Below are 20,527 nucleotides of genomic sequence, written 5' to 3' on the forward strand. Positions count from 1 at the left end.
ACAGATGAACTGTTGTGAGGCCCTGTTTTCTGATAAACACCCTGGTGAAGCCTTGTGATGACAGGAGCCCTGGCCAGCTGGCCTGGCAGCAGTGTGGCAAGGTGATGCACCCCTGCCCCTGGCCATGGAGCTGCCACACAGCCTATGAAAACCAGCCCTGGGTGGTGTCCTCTTGCATCCGAAATGGAAACACGGGGAGACACTGCATGCTGGGAAGCACCCCGTGCTGGCAGGCCAATTTCCAAGTCCTGCCAAGGTACTGAGGGAAAGGGACATTGAAATACTTTATCTGAAATATTGCTTTGTAGGGTGGGCCTTCTCTGTCCTGCACTGTGGTCCTGTGGAGGTTTGTCCAAAATGGACTGCTCTCACTCCCATGCTTCCTCTGCAAGACCTTCCTGACAGCAATATGTGTGCTTAGTATAAAACTTGCTATCTTAGCAAAATGGTCTCTTTTTCTAGGCTTACACTTAGAAGAATGCTTCTAAAAAAACAAGGAAAAAAACAAAAAAGGAAAGTTTTGCAAAACACTGTGGGAGTAAAATAAAAACCAGAATCTTTCATGAAATATCTCAGCTGGTAAATATGAATTTATAGACTTTGGATATAAAGTATGTTCTCTTTAGGTAAATGTGTTTTCAAATGCAGTTGGCAGAGAATTAACTGTGCTAGCAAATTTTGCAGGACTTCTGTAATATGATTCTTTCTTCCTTACCTAATTTTTGGTTTGGTGTTCCCTTGTAATGGACTGGAGCTCTTGCAAATTTCAACTATTGAAGGATGTTTTAAGGCAAGCTAATTTCCTTAAATTCCTTGCCTCGCTCCCTTCAGCAGCGAGGCAAGGAATTTAATCTCTTAGCTTGATTTTTCCCTGAGAGTAACTTCCCAGCCAGTCTGGGCTTTACTCCCAGACTCCCTTCAGTTCTGTACTCAAGGGATATGTTTGTCCTTGAGGCTCCTAAATTCACTTAGCTAACATATGTTAAAGTAATTGTGAAGGCAAGACAGCTTGGTTTTTGATTCATGTTAGCATCTCATATTCATCTGTAGACTTAATACAAAAGTTAATCTTAACTTGTTGTTAACTTGAGTTGTTTTGCCATTGTTTGTGTTTAATTCTGTTAGCTTTTTAAAGGTGAGAATACATCTTTTATCTAATATAGGTATCTGTCCTCCTGAAGGAATTGTAGTAACTTCATTCCTGCTAGCACAGGAGAGTCCAGCTCTCTTCATCTAGAGTTTGGTCAGAGGGCTCTTGTTTCTTTAGTTGATTTTTGCTTCTACTCTGGAATATTGTTCCAGGACTTTCATTTAGAGGGAGGGAAGGAGAGAGGAGATAGTGGGGCAGATCTAACATACACTATGGAATTTTAGGTCAAGAAAATCTTCAGGTTGGTAGTTGAGTCTATAGAGGACTGTGCCAGCAACTGGGTATGGTTGCTCATTGGTAACCACTGCTCTATTCTCATAATCATAGCCTGAAGATAAGTGAATTTTGGGTTGTTTTTATGTTGACATGGGATAATGGACTCTTTCACACATGCAGCTTTGCAAATGAGCAGATTGGTAAATAGGCTGGGTTAGATGTCTAGTGTAAGTTAATAAAGTAAGTAATGCCAATATTTAAGTTGAAATTTTCTTGAACTGCTATTTTGCTCAAATTATGAATTTGGAAAAGCAATCAAGAGCGAGCTGAGAACATTTTTCTTAGCTTTAAATGCTTTCACAAAGTACTTCCTTTCATATTTAAAAGGAAAATAGTCATTGTACATTGACTTCTGGTTTCAATTTTGTAAGAGAAAGGGGAATAAAGTTAATTTGCCTTCCATCCTCTCAGCACAAATTCTATTCCTGTCTAGGTAATGCTTGGTTTAATGTTGGGTTTAACCTTGAGTTTTGGCTGCTTATAGTGTAAGATACTGCTCAAGGAAGTACTAAGCGGTCCATCTGCAAAGTGATCCTGCAGTTAACGCTGAATGCCATAAGTTTCTTGTTAAATTAAGCTTGTGGGTTTCTACACGTATTAGGGGCAACCTGGCTTTTGGGCTGGCCTGCTTTCTCCATGCTCTTAGTCCTGTAGTTAGGCATTGGAATTGCTTGGCTGTTTGGATTTGGATGGTGTTCTGCTAAAGCAAGGAATTGCTATAGCCATTATTTTTAAATCCCATTGCACGCAGTTACTAAACAGGTTCCCAATAACAAGTTGTGTCCCCCTTGCTTCTTGCATGCAAGTCACACTAACTTATAAATAGAATGCCCTGATAGACAGAACTTGGCCCATCCTCTTGTCCTCTTATGCGAGTTATTTTGATTTAAAAATAGAACTGTCCTAGAACTGATACGTATCGAGGAGGTTGGGAAAGCTCACTTCTGGACACTGCTGTGATTAAGCAGCAAATTACAGGGAGCACTGTGCATGTTCTCATCATAATCAAAAGATTTAAAAGCACAGTAACTAACTTTTTCAAGGAGCTGTGCATTTTCTTAGGGTTAGATTTCTGCATGTTGTTTCTTTTGCTGTAGGTTACCAAATCATACACAAAATACATCAAAATATATGTGCCTCCACAAAGAAGTAACAGTTGTGAGTGTTGGAAAGATGAAAGTGCTTCAGTGAGAAAGGGCCACCTAGACAGTAGATAGTAGCTGTAATTTGTAATTTATTGAACTGCTGATTTGATCATAGCATTACTGCAGTGTCTTTAAGCATATGTTCTTTCTGAATGCCAATGCTTAGCATATTTTAAGGTAATTCTGCCATGGTATTTGCTCTTAGTTTTGTTTGCTTTTTTTTCTATAAGCTATTTTTTAAAACTTTAAATTTTCCTTGTTTTCTGTTGTTTCTTAAAAATACAGTTTTTTTAAGTTTGAATTTTTTGCTTGTGACACACTTTAATGAGAATAAGAGACTATTCTTGGGTATTTGAAAATTTTAATTTTTCCAGGCAGTCTTGTTTGGCATTTCTCCTTCCATTTCAGTTCACTTAGGCATTTAAATGCACAGAGTTACACTGAGCATGCTAAAAGCCTAGGGATGGAAGGAAGATAATCTGACTAATTTCCATAGTGTAATTTAGAGACAGACCGATGTCAGCAGTCGCTTGATAGTAGCTCTGCTATCAAAGATAATTTGTAGGTCTGCAGAGGAATTAAGTTGAAAGGCATTGTTTGAAGAAGGAAAAATAATTTATTTTTTTATTTTCCTTCCTAAAAACCTTTCCTAAGAAATCCATTGTGTATTTCTATTAAGTACTCTTATATCTAGTACTTAGCTCACTCTTCTGCCTCCTTATCTGGAGTATAAGAGCTTGACAAGTTTTTTGAGGTAAGGAGTAAATGAAAAACAAGACCTCATAAAAGTGTCTAAATGTTGACAGATGAATGATTATTTCAAGTGGTAGAAGAGAGATTCATTACATTTCTTCAGCAGGGTTGCTATGGTTAGCTGAGCAATATGGGAGGAGTGTGAGAGCTTTCCCTACCTCTCTGAGCATCTTGTGACTGTAAAATTCTTCTATTGCTTATCTAGATTTTTCCTTCATATTCTAAATATACCAGTCCTTGGGAGATTACTCATTTTTGTTAAAATGAGAGAGAAAACATGAAAAATTAAAAGGATTCTGAAGTAGGGCACTGATAATTCAATATCTTCAGTGCTACCTGAGTTATGGAGAGGATGTGATGTGTTCTAAAACCTGAAAAACAGTTTCCATCTCATGGGCTCGACTTGGAGGTACCCACTGGAATAACCAAAATTCAGTGGGAGCCTATGATATTTCTGCATTAGCTGCCTGAGATCAGGGGATGGTTTGAATGTGTCAGCATTTAACAGCCAACAAGTTGCTCTGGGAAGAGGCTGTTCTTTTTTTTCTTTTTTTTTATTCCCAAAGAAGCATGACTGTTTATAACATTTTAATTTAAAAAGTAATACAAAATTGCTTTCTATGCATACAATTACTTAAGCATGCCACAAATTACAGGCTTTGTTTTAGCTAGCTAATGTAAGGGACCCAAGCCTGAACTTATTCTTAGGAATTAACACAGTTAATTGTACTTGAACTCTACCTCTTTGGACTTAATTCAGAAAACAATGTGTTGTCCAGGCAGATGTACGTAGTAGAAAATGGTCTTGAAGAGAGGAGGTTTGTTTTGTATGTGCATTAGAGATAGGATGTTATTTTGATTGTTTAAGCATTGTTTTACCCACTGTTAACCAGCAGAGAGCAGTTTAGTTTGTAACATAACATATAGAAAAAGTGAAATTGTCAAAGGTGGGGGTGGTTTTTCGTTCTCTGAGACAGCCATTAAAAACAAACTGCCTGTGAAAATTAAATTCCTGTATTTCTGCATTATCAACAGTGTTTGTGTTTTGTACCAAATATTGTCTGTAAGTATGAATTTCATCATATGTCAGTGACTTAAATGAAGATTCAAGGTTAATTTTGGGTAGTGTTTTCATAGTGTTTATTTAAACTCTGCACTGTATGAGATGCAGTTCCTCGGAATACCAACCTTGCCAGGCTGATGTGGGGAATTAACTCCCCGGTTTGGAGCCCCAGGGTCAGGTGATGCCAGTTTGTTTCCAGCCCATGGAGACGGTGCTCACAAGGACTTGTTGCCAGCACACAGAAAACAGCTTCCATCTGATGGTGTTGTGGTTGCTCACTGAAATTCATTTGTAGGGAATGATCCAAGTAGAAAGCTTTCAGGCAAATAGCATTATGAATCAGTGCATTACATCTTCTTCTTTTCTTAGTCTGTGGTACACATGCTGTTTGTCGTGAGTGAAATGCTGCTGAAAGGAGGGTGAAGGGTGAGAAGATCTGAAAGAGGCAAGGCAGAAGGATCCTGATATGAACCTCAACCACCCCCAAAATGGATGTATTAACTGGTCATTGCCTGTTTAATGAAAACCTCAACATGCAAACAAACAGAAAGCCAAATATCACCCCCATCACCTAACCCTCTCCAGCAAAATAACAACACAGCAAACCCTCTCATTGTCACTTCTTTCTACCTCTGATGTGACTGATTTCACCTCAGAAATGGTCAGATTAGCATTTTGCTACCTCAAGCCTGCAGTATGAGTATAGAGGATATGGCTGTTGCAGGATGTCTGATACCTGTTCCACCCTTTCACCTTCCCTGATGGGGATCCTAAGGGAGGACAGTGTCAGTGTAGCAATCTCGATGTGCCTAGGGAGGTGCACAGCCTGCAATGTGGTAATGACGTAATTCAGATGTGTTGAATGGCTGTTGGTATCTCGTGCGTGTTGTATGTAATACGTCTTCATGGGCACAGAGGGGAGAGAATTATTGCTCTGAGTTCTCTGGCCTCTCCTGTTTTTGTTTTTTTTTTGTTGTTTGTTTTTTTTTGGTTTTTTGTTTGTTTTTTTTTTGTTGTTGTTTGTTTGGTTTTTTTTTCCATGAGACTTGTAGGGAAGTAGCCAAAACATTCAGCGGAGTAGATGGCAGCATGTGGAAACATGATCTGTGACTTGCCAGTCGTGCACATACCTGAGGCACGTAACACTTGTGTGAGAGCTGCCTTTGCAGGGACCCTGCAAATCCTGTCATAGGAACAGGCGAACAAGGGAGGAGCAAGCTCGCACAGGCAGGAATAGTTGTAAATGTGTGTTTTGCTGAAATGCTGTTGCTGCTTTTATGAGATGAATAATTAATATTGCCAAGCTTATTGTTCAGAGTGGCAATTTTCAGGTCCTTTGAACGGGGATATAGAGCTGTTGGAAACGTAAACCTCTCATCTAGCAATTTCTTTAGCAGCGTGTTGTGCCTTTTATTGTTTGGATCTGCCTGGGAGTGGCTTTAAGATCCAGTAACCTGATCTTTTATCACTCTTGGAGGCTTCCTTTTCTGGTATGCCCTGATGCATTCAACACATGTCGGTATTGTATGCGACTGGCAATCCGAATGATTTGGGCTCACTTTCTCTGTCAGCGAGAAACGGCAAATCATCTGCTGGTGAACCCTTCTGAGACCTGCCAGCGTCTGCAGCTAATTGCTGTGTGGCTCATCAACTCCATTTGAGAGACTGGCAGCGCTCTGGATGACCAAGCGAGGAACGTGGACGATCTGATCTCGGGAGTAAAGACTGGTTAAGAAAGAGAGAGGAAAACGCCTTTGCTTTTCTTTAGAGGGATTGGACTGATGTCAGAACAGCCCGTTTCTCACAGGGGAAAGCAGAGCAAGGCTTATGAGCGATTCCAGGCTGAGCAGGAGCAGAGACTGCCTCTAAAAGCAGTTATTCTGTTACTTGTCTGAGAAGCGTCAGCAGATGGACTTTGGTTTCAGTGCTGTGAATACTTGAGCGGCTTTGCATGTTGGAATACAAACAGTGATCTCTTTTATTCCCCTTTCCCTGTACGTTTACCTGCTGAAAAATGAGTGAGGAAGCAAAAGAGAAAAATGCTAAACCAGCTCACAGGAAAAAGAAAGGAAAAAAGGTAACTACCTGTACAGATAGTCTGCTGTAATTCTGTTTTTGTCTCATTTTTTGTTCTACCTATTTGCTTCTGGGTGTGGAGTGAGTGGCTTTGGTTTGATAATTTATTTTGAATAAGGATGATGGTAGAATCAGAATGGTTCTGTTTATGCTAGATGCTGATGGGTGTGTTCTTTGCTGGAATCAGTATTAGCATTGCAACTCAGTTGTTTTGCATTATTTTAGTATTCTTGGCTTTAAATATATGCTAGTTACAGAATTTCAATGTGATTATAGTTTTCATAGTGTATTCCAAACACAGGATTACAAATAAACAGGTATCTGAATGAAGCCTTTTTCAAAGGAGAGACTGATAATCAACATGTGCCCATGTAAATGAATATTATGGACTTGGCTAAGAAAAACAAGTTTACAATAAGCATTAATGTTATGAAGGCTATGGTTTTTGCTGTGTGTCACTTGGATCAGTTTTATGTATTTCTGGGGCTTGAAAATATTGCGTTCAATTAAATTCTGGAATAAAACTCCAGTTTCAGTGAGGCTAATTTCTCTTATGGCATAAGCCTTTTGCCTGAAAATGTACTTAAAAGACAAATGTGATTATTACCTTCTATGTTACAGTTTTTTGCTTTCCTGACAGCCATGTAATTTCTACCTCCCACTTGGAAATTGATGATTTTAATGTGTTTATACTTAAACAGATAGAAAAAGCTGAAGAAGTGTACTTCCTAGATTTAGCAAACTTGTTTTAAATATTAACTTTGTATCTTAATTTATAATGTGAATTCCCTTGATTGCTGTAGAAAAAGACATCTGAAAGGCTTATCATTGTTGCAGAGAATATATTCAGACTCCCACCCTTTATTTTCTGAACATGTGTTTGCCTTCCTACCATATGAAAGTGTATGATGGCCTCATAGTTAATCCATTTCCTTGGTGGATTCAGTACAGATTGTTGAAAAAGCAAATTAAACTGTACTGGTCCTTCTATTCTCCCAGAATTGCAAAGAGCAGCTTTGAAAGGAGGCATAGAAAAATATAATTGAAATCACATTTAATGGTAAATTAGGATACCTTCCTGACATGTTTCTGTCAGGGGTGATAGGTTGCCTCAGGACTAGGAGATACATTTACACCTTAATTATGGGGTGGGTTTTAAATTTTGACTGTTAATATTTTACCATGTTATAGAAATCATTTTTATGGTGTCCAACAATGTAGTTACAGTTTTATAGCACACACACCACTTTCTATAGCTGAAGCTCATACAGTTGATCATGTATTCTAGAGGACCAACCCAACTGCCAATGAGACAGAGCAGCCCAGGGGATTTAGGATTAAGCAAACTCTGGAGTCTGACCTGCTATTCCAGCAAAGGCTGGTCACAGTCTGTTTGTATTGTCACCTAGAAAAGATGATTCTTCTGTGGGCACAACTGCCCTGCCCTCCCTCCTCTGGTGACTGGAACAGTGTCATTGGTCTCTGGCGGGGGTGGGGGGTGGATGGAAGAAACAATGGGACACATTTACATCTGAGAGCTTCTGCTGTGAGCACGGGAGACCAAGGACAGCCCCAGCACTTGATGTTTTGTGAGGTAATGGCAATGGCTCCCCATCATGCCTCGAGTCTTTGCCGCACGAGCTGCAGCCAATACCAGGGTGTGACTGCAGACCTTTGCATTTCAACATGGAGTAGCTGTGCTTCTTAAACCTGCAGGAAGCAGTGTTTCCCTCCTCAGTTTGATTTTTACCTTTGTGCTGTTGGAATCGTGGAGGCAGCTGGGATGTGCTGTGTTGGGCTGGAGCACGCTCCTCATAACTAGTTGCATATTAAGGCTGCTTCCATGTCAGTGTTAGACACGGACTTGACCTGGAATAGCCTGATGGGAAGGGAACTACTCTATTTTAAACAGGCAGCAATCATTTTTCTTGTTGTGGCAGAAATTTGCCCTTCTTTTCACAGCGTGTTTGGGGAAGGTTTTAATTTTATTGGTTTGATTCAAAAGATGAATCCCTGAATGGCCAGTGAAGGTGTACTTGAAGAGCATTACTGAACTAACCGAGGGGGGTTTATAGATAAACAAATCTATTTGGCAGTAAACTCCTGAGCCCGGTGAAAACTTAACTGGATCTGTGATTCCAGCGAGTTACGCCACCTGTCCATCCTAAAGAAGATATCCTGAAATGGGTATTTCCTGCCTTCCTGTTCTCTTTAGATACTTCCTTTCTTGGCAGCTGTGCTTTCTCCATTTTTAGCTTTTCCCTCGCCTTCTCTCGTTTATCTCTAGAGTTGAGTGGTAACAAGTCTTCCTTGTGCTCTTTGACTGCCATTCATATCTCATTCCCTCTTCATCCACTCTCAGTTTTCCTGTTCTTAATAAAATTTCTAAAATAAATATGCAGGAGGGGCAGCAAGGAAAAGGTTACATTTGCTATAGGGAAGTCACAATCAGCAGTGTGTGTTCAGATTTTCTAGAGTTATAGATTAGGTTGTAGCTCAGAAATAAGCCTTCACCTGGCAAACAGGGTCTCACTTCTGAGCATAAAGACGTGCAGTAGCTCTGCATTTAGAACAGATAGGCCAAAGGAATAGATTTTCAGCACGTATACTGAAAATACCAGTCTTGGTGAGGAGGAGAAAGATAAGAAACCACCCAGGTGTCACTGAGATTTGTTATAAAGGATGGACAATTTAGATAAAAGCAGAACAATACTTTGTTCTAGCACTGTGGTATTCAGTGGGGATACAGCTTTCAAAGGATAATGAAGGTATCACATCAATATTTATTGCTGAGGCTACACTGGACAGGATTAGCTCTGATGGGATAGGAAGCCTAATTAGTTTCTCTGCTTCATCCTTCAGGGTTCCTCCCTACCAGCAGCCTGTGCCTCTTGTGCCTGAGCTTCAGTTGTCCTGCCACACTTTTACAGTGTCAGTGTTCTAAAACTGCCAAGTTGAATCCCAAGGTGTTATGGAGGGGCTTTATCCTGTATGTTTTTGTCATCACTTTACAGCAAATTTTGGAGTCTCAGTTATAGGAGAGCACTGAACTCAGCTGTCATTAGAGATGTAAGATGTGCTTTACTTTTTAACAAAAGAGTATTCTTTCCTCTTCCCCTTCAAACTGCAAGAAAGAAATTAGCCATGAAAATTCCTTGATCTTTAAAAGATCAAGCTGAAGCTTTAAAAGATAATCAGAAGTGCAGGAATTAAAAATAAATTAGACCAGCTCAAAACTTTTGTAATAATTTTTTTCCCCACTTAATTTCATGGTTATTTGTGGTCATCCGTCACTTCTGAGTAGTGGGAAATGTCACATTCAACTCTTGTACCAGAAGCTTTGCTGAAAATGCATATTTTTTTTGTTTTGAGGAATCTTTTGTTCCCTTTCTTCCTTCAAGATCTTTAGAAAATCTGCACAGTTACTGTTGCTGATGTTTCTCAGTGTATGTATTGTGTAAATCAGTGATGGAAACTCCCAAGAGAAATGTGTAAATAGAGTTTCTTCTTAAAATTACACAGGAGAGAGCTCATGCTGACCCCTTAAAGTAATTCTAATCTATTTATTAATTCACCTGTTTGCCTTGCTTAGTTGATAACTGTAGCATGACTTCAGCATTGTGTTCCATTGTTTTCTATCAAGAATGAATGCCTTGTGCAGGGAAGAGCCAGCTGCTTATGCAGCAGGTGAAAAATCGGTGTTTGGGGTCAGGCTGCTTAGGGCAGCCAGCATTATTTTTTGGACTAATAGGCAGTTTAGCTCAATCCACTTTTCTTGAGCCAACACCCTGGGCTCACTGCACTGGGAACACACTTTGCAATCTCTGCCAGGGACATTTGCTCTGTTGTAACTCCAAGGTTTGACTCAGCAGCATTCGTGGCAGTCTCCAGAGGGGACTCTTCCGTTGTGGCACACTGCTGAAAATCTGGTCAGCAGTGTGTCTTTGGATGAGAAATTTCAAGGGGCAGAAATTTTAAGTTGCATGAGGACAGATGCTGAGAGATCAGATGGTCTTGGGTGTGATGAGCTATTCCCCGCTGCAAGATCAGTAGTGGTCTGGAAGAAGAGCTGTCCATCAATCTGGTGGAGCTGATCAGGTCCTTTATAAGCAAAGACTGTCTCTCCTGAAATAACATCACTGATTTCAGTGGAGACAATATCAGGGGGCCTGAGCTCTTGGCATGCATTTCATCATTATGTGGTCAAATGGTTCATCTCTGTGTGTACAGCGGCAGTGGATCTGCTGCTGCTTGTAAGTCAGCACCTGTGAACACCAGGTTTGGTCGTGATGAGATAAGTGGTTGTGTTCTATTTCTGAGATTTGTGGTGGTGTTGCACTTCTTTCAAAGTAGTCTTTTACCACTGGTTTTGCTAATGTGGTTGCTTCAGTTCCCATGTTATTGTTGTCGGGGGTGAGTATTCGCTGCTGTTTGTTCCCCCTGGAGAAACACTCATTGCTAATGGTAAAGCGAATGTTCATGGTAGACTTTTCTGAATAGTTTTGTAGCTTTTAATTTATTCATAAAATTAAGTTATTATGTGGAATGTAAATTGATTTCTAAATTTGGGTTGTTCCTGACAAGCTGAGAAATGAAAATATGCTTATATTTGTGAAACAAAATTCAAATAGACTCTATAGAGAAACTATATCTGTTCATGTCTTGGTGAATAAAGTTTATGCTATGTTGTTAATTTTAGATTTCTGTGGATGAGAAATGGTTCTTATAGATTTAAATTTAATTATGTGGTGATAGTCTTAATCTTTAGTATGTCAATACATCCTGTGCTGAAAATTGAATTTGGTGCATGGTAAATGGATTTCCTTTCAAATTTCTACCTGTTCAACTTTAGCTGAACAGCTTTATTGATGTTAGATTTTTAACGTCATATTTTCAGCAAATATATTAAAGAGGAAACAAAGCACAAAGAGCCCCTGGAACTTCTGGAAAATACTTTTCATTTGCATGTCCAAATAGTAAATGCCCAGGAACAGTGGAATGGAGTAGTTTTCAACCATTACGACTATTCTTTAACCTAATGGTTTTCTGAAAGTTTTCTCTTGAATCAAACACATTTTCTTGCCATCAGTTTTCTGAACTGACACAGAGAAGTGAAAATATATTTATTCCTGTCATTCCATTGGAATCACTTTGGTACATGGTAATACTTTTAGCTTTTATCATACTGGAATGAAAGAAAGCATATGTAATGGAAAGTTAAAAATCTTACTGTTTTGAAAGCACCCATTTCAAATGTCCCTTTTCCCTGGAGAAAATACTCTAATTGATACTATCCAACTAGTATTAGTCAGTAGTATTTGTCAGTAACTGCTGGCCCCTAGGCATATATGGTTAGGAAAATGTAGGGAGAGGTTGTTACAGTCTATATGAAATGAAACAGCATGGTGTGTTATGTTACTCATGTTTTTAACATAATTCACTCTGGATAAGTGATATAACTTGAGTGACAATCCTTCCATCTTGCTGCTCAATTACCACTCCTGCTGAAAAAACAATGATTTTTTTTTAACATGCTTTTTTTTTTTTTAAACAGGGGAATCTTGCAGTTTGTGAGAACATGAAACCGGAGTTAGATTACTGGATCATGTGACACTAGTTCATCCTACAGTTTTGAGCTTTTCTTGGAAAATTCATGTGTGAATAGTTCTTGTCCTTCTGATAGATAGGTCTAAGAAGTTGCAGCACAGCTGTGGAAAAGTACTTCAGTTGATTTTTTTTTTTTTCCCTCTTCACCAAATTCTGCCCCTCTTGTGGCAGTCTCCCCTTGTTTCAATGAGCCACATTTCCAGCTGCTGTAGGACCACTTGTTTCTCCATGCTGCCTCCTCCCTTTTTGTTTTTAAATTTATCTTTCAGCATTTCCTCACTGGGTTTCTGAGCTATTCCTTCTCTTGAATGATCCTGTCAGTGCATGTCCTCCATCAGGAAGCTGAAGGCCTTGAGTCCAGTTGTGGGTTGAACCTTCTGTTCTCTCAGCACTTCCCTCATATTGCACTGACCCTTTATAGTGGGTTTTCCATCTCCAGGATGGAGCCTGTGTGTTTTCATGCCTCCTGTCACCCACAGGACTGAGGCACCCCCGAGCACTCCGTTTCCTTGGTGGTTCTTGCTTGGGTGCGGGATGGCAGAGCAGGAGCAGGAGTGCGAAGTGTTCCAGTATGACTTGGGTCATTGCTGGCACCTCAGCTGGAGGACTTCCAGTGTCTCCTACTCCACAAGCTGGGCACTTACTGTCCAGGCCACGTTGTCTCCTTTGCAGTAAATTGTTTTAAGTACTATTAGGTTACAATTAGATTTGATTACGGAAAGTGGGTTTGAGCTGCAAGAGGCACAGTGGATCAGCTCCAGTTTCATCCTGCAGTTCTGCAGTTATCACTGTGCCAGGGACCAGTATGAAAGTTTCTCGTAACAGTCTTTATTAAGCTTTTGTGTAAACTTCAAATTATTTTGGATCATATGGAGACCTTTCCTAAATTCCTCAGAACCTGAATGGTCTCTTTTCAGTCTCCTTTTTCCAAACCCAATGACTGATGCAGCCACAGGATTCAGTAGGTCTTAGTGATAGCGCCTAGGTAGGTCTGGTAGGTGTTGAAGTGCTTATCACAGTTATATAATGGCTGTCACTTAAGCTAAAAATACTTTGATCAATCTGTCAATCACAGATTGAGAAAACTAACTGCATCTGGGCATCCCCTTTGAATTCCTAACAAGAGCCTGTATATCTGCATAAGCCTGACTGAGCATGGGCTTGTTCCTCAGCCTCCTCACCTCATTTCCAGCTTGTGGAGGTGGTCTTGGAACCTGCAGCTTTCCTCCACCTCTGGCAGAGTCCTGGTAGAGTAGGGGATGGTGCTGTGCCGAGTTCCAGGATGTAGCGAGCCAACACTGTGCTAGGAGGGAACTACTTGTATCCCCTCTTTTTGTTGAAAATATCAAGGTAGCTTAGCAGGGAAGAGGTAATTTCAGAAGTAGACAACTAAGGGGTTTAAGCTGAAAAAGTAGATGTTGCTGAAGCTCCCTATTAACTTCATATGCTGAAAATAGGACACAATGCTTGGCAATTGGATCTTTCTCTTCAGAAAGGTTCACCTTAAGGATTTAAATTTTAATGCTGTATAAAAACATTTTATTAAATTGGTGTTAGGTCCTTATTTCAAGTGATGAATCTTTTTGGTATCTGATTAAGCCAACAATGTAATGAATTCTTGTTGATCATTCTTGTGAAGATCTCAGACTTAAGTTTGGAGTATGTGTAATAGTAACGTATTTTTACAGAAACAATACTTGCCACACTGTCTCCCAGTTATTTTCTAACTTTCTAATGGAGGTGAAGGTTGCATTCCATTGGCTGCCAGGTGTTGGCTCAGTTAGTTGAGCGTATTTGCTGGATAAATGGTGACAAGCATGAGCTTTCCTATCCTTTCTTTCCCAAACCAGCACAGGGCAAACATGGAATTTTTCTCTTGGCATGGAAGGTGAGGAATTAATTGGCTAGTTAGGGTAGAACTACACACGTGTATTTAATTTAGCATTTGTCTGTAATGTAAGACACCCTATGTCTTGCTATGCCTAAATTAAATGTATAGCTAAGTATATTTAAGACTCTTAAGGTGTTACCATCTGAGACTTATTTCAGGTTGGTGCTCAGAAGAGATTGTGCCTGCTGAGAATTCTCTATGGTACATTAGCAGTTTGTGAATGTAAGCAAGGATTGATTATTTGCGAGTCATTTTTTTAAAGCATCTTGGATTGAAAAAGGGAATTATATAAAGAAATGTAGTGCTTCATATTCGCCATTAAATCTGCTTCATGGCTTTGTTTAAAACTGCTGTTTGATGGGAGTAATACTTTTTTTTTGGTAATAATGGCTATATAACCATTATGTATTGCTGAGGTGTGTGTGGCCTTCTAGTTTGGTCTAAAGTTTATATTTGTGTCAAACAGATCACTGCAAGCTGTGTTCTTCGTCTGGTTTTGGGTGTGTCATTCATGGAATAACCTGTAGTGAAAATTTGTATCAATTTTGGTCTTAATAAAATAATATGAAACCCAAAAGGTGAAAAGAACACCAAAAGCATGGTTTGGCTGTACTGCCTGGTATTTGTGTGATGTCCCCTATTGGTGTTATTAAGGAGATCCTTAGTCAAGGAGTGGCTGATGCCTTTAAACAAGGTCCCATCACTAATTTCCATCAGTCACTTTCTAAACTAGTAAGAATCTTTCTAAAAAGCTCCTGAACATGTTCATAAGACCCTTTTAATCTGAGTGATTCTAGTGTGGTAGGAGTTGCTAATTACCTTGGAATTTGTGTCAGAGGGTTGAATGGGAGAATCTGGGATATGAGGGAGGTGGTAGAGAAAGTGGAAGCAGAAGGCCCATCCATGGTGGCATTTCCTTGGGCAGCAACAGGGAGAGGACACTCACCCTCTTCTACTCATTTCCAGCATTTTCCTTTGGCCGGGGTGGTGCCTGGGCTTGTTTGCCTCCTAAGAGTTACAGATATACTGGTTTCGCAGCCTGTGAGAATAAATGGTGTTTGCTAAAGCACTCCAGATCAGGCGGTGCTGTGTGTGATGAGGACAAAATTCATCCTGGTGGAGAAATCCCTCTCCAGGCAAAATCTCAGCCAGGTGTGAGGGATGTGAATGCAGAGTGCAGAGCCCTTAGGCAGAGTGCTTGGGATGCACAGGAACTCTCCTCAGATGGGGCTAATGCTATGCAGGTGATGCAGAGGGCTCCTCCTCTTTTCCCTGCTCCCCTAAACAGACCTGTAATTTCATTTTCTTAATTACTGTTGTGTGTGTTTGCTTGGGAGGCAGTATCACTACTAATTACTAGTTAATATTTACAGTAGAATGCCAGCTCGGAGTTATCACAGGGGAAAGCCGTAGCAAATGGAGTGATGTCACTTGGAATAGTTTTCAAGCTGGAAATTTGTTATTGAAGATGGTCTGTATAATTCTGGCAGCTGGTTCCACTCACATTCTATTGACTCTGAAGGACACAGAGAGGGGTTTTATTTAATATTCCTTTTATTTTAAAAAAAACTAAATATGGGGATGTCGGTCCACCCTAAACCATGGTGAGATTTAGCTATTTCAGTCATTCAGGCACCACAAATTTAAGCCTGTTTGGTACAGAGTGGTTTCTCAGTCACTTTTCTTGCCTAAATTCAGTTTTCAAACAAGTTTCATTTAGAGCATTTCTTGCTCTTCGTGTGTGTTCATTGCTTGTAAAGCTTCTTCAAAAGAATAAATGAACTGATTAATACAATTGACAATAGAAGAAATTAACCTCTTTCCTTTCTTTACTACCTATCATGCACTGTGTCTCTTCTCATTAGAGCCCCTTCCACACCAGTTACGTGCAACATCTTGGCATTCCTTGCCACTTGGTAAGAAACAATTTTCTGTCATTAGGAACATAAGCTGAAATAGTTTTGGAAGGCAAAAATAGGAAAAAGTATTTCTTAGGCAGGGGAAATGAGTAAATGGCTTTGGTTTTGTAGCCAGAAGAGTCCTTCTATCATTCATCACTCAGTCCCATTTGAAAATGAAGCTATATATTATTTTAGAATGCATCCATGGGACATAAAAGGATATTATTAACTTTTTTTTTTAAAGAAAGACGTATTGTCCACATAAATGTAATGATAGTTTTAAGTAACAAGAACCAGGCAGGTAATGTATATAGCAAGGAAGATAGGAATCTGAATCAAAGTGCAGCTTGACTTGGGTGATTCAAGCCTGCTTATTTTACTGATATTTTATGAGAATAAAAGGTATTTCAAGGGTGGTGCTTACAATATTGTGATCAGCAAAGTATTTGAGAAAAGAGATTCCCAAGTAGCTGTAGCAAACTTGTGTTAAATATGGTTTATAGGGTTATCACAGTTTTACTCTTAAAGCAGATTTCAGCAGCCACCTTTATTTTTTTTTTTCTCTTTTTTTACTATACAGTATGAGACAAATATTCTAAAAATGTGAAAATTATGAGGAGTTTTAAAAATATTTAAAAATTTTGTTATGGAGCCCCATAACTTACTAATGCACTAAATTTAGCAAGTAACTCAGTAAATGAAAGTATTTGAAAATCAACTGCTGGCAGGTAAAATAAAACCAAAGAGGATGTCTGTTCATTCACAGATATAGATGAAACTGTCAGGAATATTGAAATACCGTATTTGCAGTAAGGGCTGTAGGTGATTTGTCTGAAAGCTGAACTTTTGAAAGTGGACTAGTGGCCTGAAACATTTTAATTCATCATGCTACTAAAGAGAAATTGAAGAGAAAATCCAAGGCTGACTTTCAGAGTGACTTATAAACAGGAGCATAACTTCTTTTATTAAATTTAGGAGTATAGTTAAATTCAAGAAGTGCTACTTTTTTTTTTTTTTTCTTTAATCCAGGCCTCAGTTTGAGCAGCCACATAAGTGGTGGTATGCCCAGATTTTTGCTGAGCCTGGTAAAATCATCATATTACTTGGCAACTTAATATTGTAAAAAATAAAAATCAAGTGAAATATCTGGAAACTCTTTCAGGAGAGAGATTTGAAATTTTCTCTAGAAAGTTCCCAAGCCCCAGGAATAGGAGCCTATGGATGCTGCATGAATACAGTAGAGCAGCCCCAGCTAGGCATTACATGCCGGATGCAGGTTCGTTCTTCATTGCCCTCTAGCGTTGCCTTTAAATCAGAAACCAAAAGAACCCAAACAAACCCAAATGCAACAAAACTGAAAAGTTGCTTCCACCTTAGTATTTTCTTTTGCTACACCAAACCTCTTATTCTTGATGTGATCTCTGTTATGTAATGAGTTCAACTGTGTACTTCTGTTCCCTGTTTACTTGGATGTAAAGTAAAGTCCACAACTACAAATTATTCTACTTATCCTTTCCAGACATCTTGGTTATAGCCATGTTTCCTAATACAGGGATTTCTGGTCTCTCTCCATGCCTTCTCCTTTCCTTTATAATACATACACACTCACACATGTATTTAGCAGAGAATGGTATCCTTCCTAATCCTTGTCATGTCTCAGGCTTTTCATTTATGAAAATCTATAGCTCTGTTAAATTAAAAGATGCCTTTACAATGGAATATTTCACTCTGAGCTATACAGCCAGCCTTTGACTTCTGTATTCACTCACAATTCTGCTTTTAGGTGTTGGCTGCAATAAGGTCTTGAAAACAAAATTAAGATGTGGCCACTGATTGCTTTATTTTTCACTTCTCTACACATAGAAATGTTATTGTAAGGAAGCTCCATTGTGGCAGAACTGACCCTAATGTCAAATTAAATGTAAAGCAGGCAGGGCCAGTTTGGAGGGGCAGTCAGCAGCCCTTTGCAATGACCTTGAGAGGAAGAGAGTTCCTGTGGGCTGCAGCATCCAACTGTTCCTTGTATTGGAAACTCTGAGTGAGAAGAAAGCAGCACAGATTCTGCCTAATTTCTGGAGTGGGTGTTTTTATCATCAGATTGCAGAGCCTGGTATTTACACCTGATTGTAAACCAGGGTTAAGCATGGCTCGTTTTCTAGAAATTACTTTTAATGGAAGGGACCTAGCTACTTGATACTTGGTAGATTGCTTCCAGAGCATACCAGCAAACCTCAGTAGCAGTAAGGAAAAAGAGGTTAGCAATCTAGAAATTTTGAGTATGAGGCAGGCAAGCTGGCTGCCTTTAAAGAGATCTGCTGCTCTGTTTTTGGCAGGTCATGCAGTGCAGGAGGAGCAGTGCTTTGCTGTCCTGTAAAGCTGCTGGCTGTGACTCCAGCTGCTGTTGAGGGCACTGTGGAAAAGGAGGAACAGGCACTAGCCAGCTACTAGTCCTTGGGTCTTTTGAGGTCTTCATCACTTATTAAAATGACCAAGAGCAGTTTGGTGGTGGGATGGGGCAGATGGACTAGAGCCATCTGTTCTCATAGTGCTCGCCTCACTTCTTTTGTTATTGCTTTCTCTTCTTTAGGTGTTGCACATACTTTCAAGTTCCATCATTTGTTTTATAGTATACTCCAAAATAGAAGGGGAAATCTGCTTGCAAAGGATGTGGCTAAAGGATGGTCAGCATATCTCTTCCAGATATTTTTTCCTCAGTCATGTCTTAGACACCAATAGATTTCAGATACGGCTGGATTGGTTTGCTACATTATAGTATTGTATAATTATAGAGGTTTAAAGTATATATAAAATGTATTCATACTAAGAGACCGCTTAGAGCATGTTTGGGAATAAATTTATGTATTGCATCCTAGGTCTTTTTCTCACCTTTTAAATTTACTGTGAGTACACTGAGAAATCCAAATGACAAGGTTACCATTGATCCCAATCTTAGTGGTCCTGAAATAGTGTCCTTTTCTCATCTTGTTCAAGTCTCTGTAGGGTGCCCTGAAAAGATAGCAAATTTCAGCAGACAGCAGAAATATATTGAGTTACCAAAGTCAGCATCATTTGAGCTTTATTTAGGGTTGGTGTTTTTTCCCCCCTTTTTTTCAATCTTGACAGGAATACTGATTTTTCTTTAAGTTCATAAAAACAGGAGTTCATGCTCCTTTCTGAAACAGGAACTGTCATCCTTTTTGTTCATTTTTCAGAAGTTCTTGTAAATTTGGAAACAAGAAAAAGGATTTCTGTAGGCACAAAAAAATACTTTGGGATGATTGTACAGTCAGTCTAATGAGGAATGCTGGAAATACGATGGGTAAAATCTCACAGTATTTGAATTTAGGCATTTTCCTGTTATCCAGAATATAATCTCTTTAATTGCAAATCCACACAATAAATACACAATAACACTTTGCCTGTAAGATTGTAAAATATAGTTGGAGGGCTTTGTCAAATGCAGTTACTGTTTTGTCTTCTGATGTTACTTGTGCTTAAAGCTATTCTGCAGCTGTGAGGGACAGGACTGTTCTAAAATAGGAAACAAAACGTTAATCTATGCAGGGCTGGATTGTAGTGCAAAATGTCAAAAAAGACTATTAACTACTGTTTAAGATTTTGAACTCTAAAGGGGTGACAGTTGAGAAATCTGGTGAAACAAGAGTATACAATAATTTTTCTGAAGGTTACCTTAATGCAATGAAAGAAAACATGCAGATCTGGGCAATATCCAGGTCTGTAATACAGGTTATTGAAAGTGAGCACCCAAATCTTTGTCCCTTCCATATGCCAGCACATTTCCTGCCAAAACTCTAGAATTAGTCCAGGAGTAGTCCTGACTCTCTTTAAGGATCAATATTGACCAGACTTTTTGTCTAAAGCCAAAATTTTCAGAAGGCAAACTAGGAGCAGAGATTATAGAGTGCTCCAGTTCTCAAGTGTTGAGCACTCAGCAGCTTCACTGAGAGTGGGAGTTGCTTGTCTGTTCAGCAGTTTTAAAATCAGGCTACTTGTTTGGCCCGACTTAGCCTGTGAGGTTTTTCTAAATGCATTACAGCACAGTTCTGTGAATGACTATTAACAATGCCATTATGCAATTCTTTGCCATTCATAATGATAGGCATACTGCAGGGTGCATGCTGAGATAAATCCCACAAAACTAGGAAGAGGTTTATAATTAGAGAGGGGGAAGGGGAGAGAAAGTTGTTATTTGGAACATATTTTTGCTTTGTCTTTATCTCTGAAAATGTGTGATATGTCAATCTGGAGCTAAGCAATATCTGTGCTCAGTTGGTTGGGAAGAGAATGATGGAATGTTCTGACAAATCTTCTTTTCATAGCAGCTTCTATCCCAGGAGTTGCTCTTCCCTTACTTGGTTGTAGCAGTCATACTCTCATGAGCTGAATCTAGGTCTCTGTCTCAGTTAAGAGCTGGTCATGCACAGGATAGAGGCTGAAATAATCAGTCACAGTGTTGGCTTGATTTTTTTTCTCTTTAGAAATTTCAGCTTTTTTTTTTTTTTTTTCTTTTTTTTTTCTTTTTTTTTCTTTTTTTTTTCTTTCTTTCTTTTTTTTTCTTTTAAGTATTTCACCACTGTTACATGAGGTTTTGTAAGTATTTTACAGTTCATCTCATCACCATGCTGTGCATTTCAGCAGAAAGGA

At 39.3% G+C, this 20,527-nt stretch overlaps 1 protein-coding gene across 16 annotated transcripts in view; it reads left to right on the forward strand.

Annotated features, from left to right (window-relative positions):
• The first annotated feature begins 5,567 nt into the window (after positions 1 to 5,567).
• The window catches only part of ANK3 (ankyrin 3), a 291,521-nt gene continuing 276,561 nt past the window's right edge, over positions 5,568 to 20,527 (forward strand). For 13 of the 16 annotated variants that reach the window (XM_058841986.1, XM_058841993.1, XM_058841988.1 and 10 more), the window contains exon 1: positions 5,593 to 6,464. In XM_058841986.1, the coding sequence (XP_058697969.1) occupies positions 6,402 to 6,464 (63 nt within the window). In that variant the 5' untranslated portion in view covers positions 5,593 to 6,401. Of the gene's footprint in view, positions 6,465 to 20,527 lie in introns of all 16 variants that reach the window. The other 3 variants (XM_058842005.1, XM_058842004.1, XM_058842000.1) reach the window with 3 other exon arrangements.

This window comes from Poecile atricapillus, chromosome 6 (genome assembly GCF_030490865.1).
Source record: "Poecile atricapillus isolate bPoeAtr1 chromosome 6, bPoeAtr1.hap1, whole genome shotgun sequence".
Classification (NCBI taxonomy): domain Eukaryota; kingdom Metazoa; phylum Chordata; class Aves; order Passeriformes; family Paridae; genus Poecile; species Poecile atricapillus.